The sequence below is a fragment of the Rattus norvegicus genome, chromosome 12 (genome assembly GCF_036323735.1).
Source record: "Rattus norvegicus strain BN/NHsdMcwi chromosome 12, GRCr8, whole genome shotgun sequence".
Taxonomy (NCBI): domain Eukaryota; kingdom Metazoa; phylum Chordata; class Mammalia; order Rodentia; family Muridae; genus Rattus; species Rattus norvegicus.
Genome location: NC_086030.1, coordinates 25165626 through 25173218, shown reverse-complemented (window position 1 = coordinate 25173218; position 7593 = coordinate 25165626). Strand labels below are relative to the sequence as shown.

General features: G+C 50.3%; 1 protein-coding gene across 1 annotated transcript in view; it reads right to left on the bottom strand.

The window, feature by feature from the left end:
• Muc3 (mucin 3) overlaps positions 1 to 7593 on the bottom strand; it is a 36174-nt gene that overhangs the window by 2031 nt on the left and 26550 nt on the right. Inside the window, exons 5-11 of the mRNA XM_063271879.1 lie at positions 7141 to 7262; positions 6740 to 6798; positions 5473 to 5627; positions 4430 to 4501; positions 3788 to 3950; positions 1059 to 1220; positions 782 to 879 (exon numbers count right to left, since the gene is read on the bottom strand). Coding sequence (XP_063127949.1) covers positions 782 to 879; positions 1059 to 1220; positions 3788 to 3950; positions 4430 to 4501; positions 5473 to 5627; positions 6740 to 6798; positions 7141 to 7262 — 831 coding nt within the window. The remainder of the gene's footprint in view (positions 1 to 781; positions 880 to 1058; positions 1221 to 3787; positions 3951 to 4429; positions 4502 to 5472; positions 5628 to 6739; positions 6799 to 7140; positions 7263 to 7593) is intronic.

The window sequence follows — 7593 nt, the reverse complement described above, 5'->3', positions numbered from 1 at the left end:
CTGAGGGAGAAAAAAGCACAAGGAGTGGGTATTTAGGAAGACCAATGCTTACCATTGCTTCGGGCCCTACGATGGGAAGGAGGCTCATCCCACAACCATGAAACAAAAAACCGATGGGAATGGGACAGACTGTGTAAATCAGTTGCGGTCAGTATGAGTTACACAGATAAGCTGTGTCTCAGAAAGTACACAGACACACTGGGCTTGAAATTTAGAGACCCACTTCTTCCAGCTTCCAGAGTGCTGGAATGAAAGGTATCCACTACCAGGTTGGCATTTTTTTTCCCTTTTGGGGACAGGGTCTTATGCACCATAGGCTGGCTTCACATTCACTGTATAGTGAAGCATGACTGACTCCTGGTGGCCCTGTCCACTGGGACTATGCAGGCACACCACCACATCTGATTTATGTGGCATTGGAGGTCAAACTCCACGCATGCTCAGCCAGTGCTCTACCCACTGACTCAGACCCTCAGCCCCGCTTTTAGAAATTATAACGTTAACCTCTTTTCTGAGGAAACTCACTCCAGGGTCCTCATCTGTGCCTCTTTAAGGCACAGATTTATGCTCTAGAGAAACCTAGACCATGAGCTGGCTCCGTGCCTCCTCTAGGCTGTTGCCGTATAATCCCCATGTTGTGTCTGACCCAGGTTCCAGGGAAGCCATTGAATGTGCACTAAGTGTTCAGAGATGGGAAACGATCCCAGATCTCTCCCGGGTCTCCTGTCTCCCATCTTTTCTATGATTCTGATTGTGATCTCCACAGAGATTGCCAGTTTACCTTCGTTGTGCTCAAAGCCAATGTTGTGGAAGGTTCCGGGAGATGCTCTGCCTTCCTCTTCACCCCACCTGTACATCTCAGACACTCTGGACTTTTGCCTATTGGGGGAAAGAGCCATGGGACCCAGTTATGATCACAGACGAGAGACAAGGACCCAAGATGAGCTACAAGTCTGCTTCCAACAGCCCACCGTCTTCCTCGAGGACGGAGACTGCCCAAGGAGAGAAAGCAGAAAGAGGATTAGGGATGGTGAAGGAAGAATGCGCATGCACCATACCTTTGTGCATCTCTTCTGTAGTGGACGGAGAACACAGCGAGGATCACAAGAATCACCAACAGCACTGCCACCCCGGCTCCCACGAGCCCATACACCAGACTTTTCTGGATGCCCCAGTCGCAGTTTTCACCGCTGTACCAGTGAGTATCCGTGGACAAGCAGCTGAGATAGGAGAAGGAACAGAGAGGAGAGAAGAGAGTCAGTCATTGCTCCGGGCTCATGGATACCTAATGGGGTGCAAATTCGAATGGAGTTCTGAGGACATGAACGGGTGACAGGTCCGAGTCCAATCTCTTTAAGCAGGTCCTACCAGAAGCCCAATTAACAGACCTTTGCCCCCAACAGTAGTCCGGGACCCAGGGCAGTTGTTCTAACCCGGTTCCCTTCATCTACACCCCAAGTTAGTGGTCACTCGGTGTTTTCAGTTTCAGTCCTATTTGCAAACACCCTCGCCTCCGTTTCTGATCCAGAGCCTGTCTTTCCTGCCCCAAGTTTTTCTTGCCTGAGCTGCTCTCTCTCTATCCCTTTCTTCCTGGATCCACCTAAAATCAGCTTGGGAGCCGCTGCTCCAAGAAGCTATCCCAGAGAAACCACTCAGGTTAGTCTGGGATAGCAATTCAGGCCTGTGAATTGTTCCTTCTGCTATTCCTGATTTGCGTGTGTGTGCGTGTGTGTGTGTGTGTGTATGTTCACAGCCGTGTGCATGTGTGTGTGCACATGTGTAGACAGAGGTGTTATTCCTCGGGCACTGTCCACCTGGGTTTTTGAGACAAGTCACTCCAAGTTGTAATGGTTTGACTGAAAAATGTCCCCCACAGTTTTTGGATGTTTGACTCCTACTTAGCCATGCTCTTTTGGGAGGTTATGGGACCTTTAAGATGTGGGGGGGGCTTACGGCTGGAGAGATGGCTCAGTGGTTAAGAGCACTGACGGCTCTTCCAGAGGTCCTGAGTTCAATTCCCAGCAACCACATGGTGGCTCACAACCATCTGTAGTGGGGATCTGGTGCCACCTTCTGGTGTGTCTGATGACAGCTACAGTGTACTCACATACATGAAATAAAAAAGTTATTTAAAAAAAAAGATGTGGGTCCTTGCTAGAAGTGCACCTCAAAGTCAGCTTTCAGAGCTTCTAGCCCAATAGCCTCTCACCATTTCCGGTTTGCTCCCTCAGCTTCCGGTGTGATGAAAGGTGATTGGCTAGCTCCTGTCTGGGTTACCTGCTCTCATGCCTTCCTTGCCAGTATGAGACCCCACTACAGAACGATAAATCTAAATAAATGCCCTTCCATACGTTGCTTTTGGTCATGGTGTTTCATCATAGCCACAAAAGTAATTAATTCACTGGTTCGGAGCTTGAAAAGTAGTCCATGTGGACTGGCCAGACAGCCCCACAGATCCACTTGTCGCCAGTGCTGAAACATGTTTTTAAAATTATCTTTAATTTTTGAAGTAAGTTAATATCTTATGTAATATGACAGTGTCCGCACATACACTGAGGTACCATATGCATTCAGTACCTGTAGCAACCAGAAGAGGGCATAACATTTCCTGGACCTGGAGTTATAGGGGATTGTCAGTCACCAGGTGGGTCCCATGCCCAGCATTTTTTTTTCTTTTTTTTTTTTCCGGAGCTGGGGACTGAACCCAGGACTTTGCGCTCGCTAGGCAAGCACTCTACCACTGAGCTAAATCCCCAACCCTCCAGCTTTTTACATAGGCGCTGGGGATCGGAACTCACGTCCTCATGCTTGCCTGGCAAGCATTTTGATCAGCTGAGCCATCTTTCAAGCCTCGGATGTTTTTGAGACAGAGCCTCTCTGGGTAGCTCAGACTGACCATGAACTCTTGATCTTCCTGGAGTCTCTACCTCCCAAGTGCTGGCAACACAGATTCAAGGCACTAACTCAGTGTTCAGTTTGCAATGCCTCTCCTGATTTTCCTATGTCCTGTGTCTGTGATTAGGCTACATGGGCTTCCTGTCCTCATGGAGACACGAAGCTTTCTTTATCTATTTCTATAGCGGGGGCCATTTTTAAAAAATATGAAATTGGGACTGGAGACATGGCTCAGTGGTTAAGAGCACTCACTGCTCTTCTAGAGGTCCTGAGTTCAATTCCCAGCAACCACATGGTGGCTCACAACCATCTGTAATGGGATTCGATGTTCTTGTCTGGTGTGTCTGAAGACAGCTACAGTATACTCATATACATAAAATAAATTTATAATTCTAAAATGAGAAAGATTATTTTTAAAAAATTATGAAATTATATGTATTTACTCTCTCTCCATCTCTCCATCTCTCTGTCTCTGTCTCTCTGTCTCTCTCTCTCCCTCTGTGTGTGTGTGTGTGTCTGTGTGTGTGTGTGTGTATGTTGTGGAGGTTAGAGAACTTGACAATGTTGGTTCTCTTGGGGCTTAGTAGTGAGCACCTTTTCCACTTTACCCACCTGTCCTCGTCCTCTGAGAAAGAGACCCTGTGTTCTCTGCTAGCCCAGGAGCCTCGTGAAGCTGGAATATCTCTTAGTCTGTCCTGGAGATGTTTTCTACCAGGTTGGACAGTTCCTGACCCACTTTAGTCACGTTGGACTTGGCCACCCGTACTCCTTTAACACACCCACCCACTCTGATTCTTTCACAACTGTATACTTTCAAGAGGTGTAGGGATAGAATCTCATGACCTTGGTCTCCAAGAGTGGAGCAGCCCCATGGGCAAAGGGGGTTACTCACAGGCACCGGGGTCCACTTCGCTGCAACTGACATTTGCCATAGCTGCAGTTCTTGGAGGTACTGTAGCCTGATGAACAAGGCGTGACACAGTACCACTTATTGTCCTTGAGCCCCAGGGTGACATACTTTGCAAAGTCCTCTCCAGCCTCTTTCTTGCACACCTCTGAGGGGGTGGCATGGAAGAACAGTAAAGAATTAGGAGACCAGGAACACTGCCTTGATCCTCCCTGGCAGGCTCCTCCCTACCCAGCTCCTCCCTTCCTGGCTCCTCCCTGCCTCCTGCCTTGCTCCCCCCCCATGCCCAACTCCTCCCTGCCTGCTCCTCCCTGCCTTCTGCCTGCTCCTCCCAGCCTCCTGCCTTGCTCCCCCCTGCCCAACTCCTCCCTGCCTGCTCCTCCCTGCCTCCTGCCTTGCTCCCCCCCCATGCCTAGCTCCTCCCTGCCTGCTCCTCCCTGCCTCCTGCCCTGTTCCCCCCTGCCCAGCTCCTACCTGCCTGCTCCTCCCTGCCACCTGCTTGCTCCTCCCTGCCTCCTGCCTGCTCCTCCCAGCCTCCTGCCCTGCTCGCCCCCTGCCCGGCTCCTCTCTGCCCCAGCCTTCTGCCTCTCCAGCCTTTCCCAGAACCACACACGTCATATTACGTACCCTCAAGATTGTCACTGACTACTGTAACATTGGTTTGCACCCGGGTGGCAGTCGAGTTGAAACACAGTAAGGCTGTGAAGGAGACACATAAAGCCTTTGTTACAGAGACCCCTTAGCACCTTCAGTGTGTGGGGAAGAAGGGAAGGACCGAGACAGTGCAGTGGTTAAATGGGAAGCGATCTCTGCCAGCTTGTGTGTTTGGACACTTGGTTTCCCAGGATGATGCTCTATGGGAAGGTTGTGGCACCTTTAGGGGAGGTCATGAGACTTCCCTGGGACTAGGTTGGAAGGTTATAGACCATGCCACTTTCATCTGAGCCTTCTGCTCTAAGGATTTGTTTGTTTGTTTGTTTGTTTGTTTATGAATGACAGGGTTTCACTGTGCCTGTAGCCCTGACTGTCCTGGAATTCAATGTGTGACCAGGTTGGTCTCAAATTCGCAAAGCTCTGCCTGCCTCTGACTCCCCAAGGGCTGAGTTCTAAGATGGCCACCACATAGGCCAGATGAATGGCAGAGAGCAGACTTTGACTATCACAGGGCTGCCCAAGGCCATGCCTTCCCCTCCAGGGGAGACTGTGTCCTGCAAACCAGGAGCCAAACAAATCCTCCCTCTTTTGAGTTGTTTTCATCAAGTTTGGCCACGGCACTTTTAACTAGTGTGGACGTAGAGGGGGATGTCAGGCTTCGATTCCAGATGGTCACACTCTGTGGCTCCTCTTTGGCCCACACCCCCTCGGCCGAAATCCCCACACTCCTCACTGTATTACGTAGTGAGTCATGAGATGCCTTAGCACCCAGCAGCCATCTGTCTCAGTCCCCTTGATATCGACACTCTGTGGGAATTCTCCATCCTAGCCTGCTCGGTGCCCTCCCATCCAGGGTTGTCTCGGAGCGAGACAGGAATGACAAGCCCCAGCTCTGGACACAGATCCCAGTGTTCAACAAGCTCCACCTGCCTTCTTTCCCAGCATCCCACCTGTCTCTCTCGGGTGGAGAGATGAATGGGACACTCTGAGAGTGCATCCCTCCACGACTACGTTACCTGAACAGGTATTATTGTCATCTTGTACTTGAACTGTTGTCGCATTCTTGATTTTTGTCTCCAGGTTACTGACGATGTTATCTAAGGTGCTGTCGAATCCTGGGGTGTACTGGGCCTTCAGGATGACATCATAATCCACCACGATACTGCCTTTGCTGGGGGAGAGAGGGGCGGCACACTTGAGCATCCTTCTATGGCCATCCCTGCTACTTATCCTTTCCATCCCTTCCCTGAACAGGATTTGCCTCCTCTACAATCCTGGGAAGAATTCCAGGCAAGAGGATGGAGAGCTTGTGGCTAACCTGGGCTATGTAGTGAGTTTAAGCTAGCCTAGAGTACAGAGCAAGGTTTTACCGGAAAAACAGACGGAGAGAGGGAAAAAGGGAGATAGAGACAAAGGCACAGAGAAAGATACGCGCGCGCGCACGCACACACACACACACACAGACACAGACACAGACACACACACACAGAGGCGGGGCAGACATACATACATACATACATACATACATACATACATACGTACATGCGGGAGCTCTGGAGAGATTGCTCAGCTAATAAAGTCTCTGCTGTATAAACACGAGGAACTGGATTCAGGTGCTCAGGTGAAACCTGGATGACCTGGCATGCATCTGTAACCCTGGCACCAGGGGCAGCAGAGACTGGGGGGGTCCCTTGATCTCCTTGGCCAGTAAGCCTAGCCAAACTGATGAACTCCTGGCTATGTGATAGACCCGTCACTAACAATGGGAAGAAGAGGTTGGGGATTTAGCTCAGTGGTAGAGCGCTTGCCTAGCAAGCGCAAGGCCCTGGGTTCGGTCCCCAGCTCCGAAAAAAAGAAAAACAAAAAACAATGGGAAGAAGAGAAAGATTGAGGAAGGCACCCATTGTGGGCCTCCAGCTTCCACATGCATTCACATGTGTGCACATGTATAAACACACACACACAAACACACACACACACACACACACACACACACACACTTGGTTAGACAAAGAGATAGCTAACATATGAACACAGGGGAAACAAATCACACAAGGACGCAGGAAGAAGGCACTGTACTTGAGCTCAGCCTTCCAGGGGCTTCCAGAGCTGTGAGCTCAGAACAAGTTACTGCTGTTCAAGCTACAACCGATGGTGTCCCTGCATGGCACCCGTTGTGGGGCATGCAGGCAGCCCCCTAAATGGCCTCTGTAATCATGACCCTTGTTCATGACCCTTGTTCCCATGCAAACGGCCTTCCTCCTTCCAGACACAGGCACTCACCTCAGATTTTTGATGATAACTCCTTCATACTCCGGGATACCAGCATAAATTATCGCCATCTGCAAGGCAAGGCAATATGTCATCCCACAGATCCCACCTCCAGGATTCTCTGTGTGGGATATCAGCACTCCCCGATTCTCATCCTACCCACCAGTGACACAGAGACCAAATAGAAAGTTCTCTTATCATGGGACCAGGTCAGTCCTGCTACCAAGCAAATCCTGCTTCCCATCCCTCACCTGCCCTGGCTGGCTCTGAGGACCCAGGGAAGCTGTGAACAATATGCATCTAACATATCCAGCTGCCATCTTAATCCCTCCAGACTCCTAGGGATTAGGGATGGGGGTGGGGTGGAGAGCTGAGGGCCCTGGTGGGGGGCGGGGTGGCTCTCTCAGCCTTACCTGCTTTGTGAATGTCTCATTGAAGTTACGGAATTCTGTGGAGTTTCGGTCCTGTAGCTCATTACTATATTCTTGACTGGTTACTGTCACACTCACTTCCACAGCTGCAGAGACCGTCGGCTCTAAGTGGGACAGACAGGAACACTGATCATTGAGATGGACCCTTACCAGTGAAATCCTCAGCCCCTGAAGGCCCACCCTGGATGCAGGGAGAGACGAGGGCCTCTTCCAGCATATTGTCCCTTGGAGGAAGCCAGCCATAGTTTACTCCTTAGGGCTAGCTTATGGATGACAACTGTATTGGATGTAGAGTGCCCCCCAGCCCCCACTTATGGTGGAGTTATATCCTGATAAGTCCATAGGACATTGAACTTTTCATAAATTAAAAATGTCTTTAATCTGGGGATGTAGCTCAGTGAGTGAGTGGTAGAATGCTTGCTTAGGATGCACAAA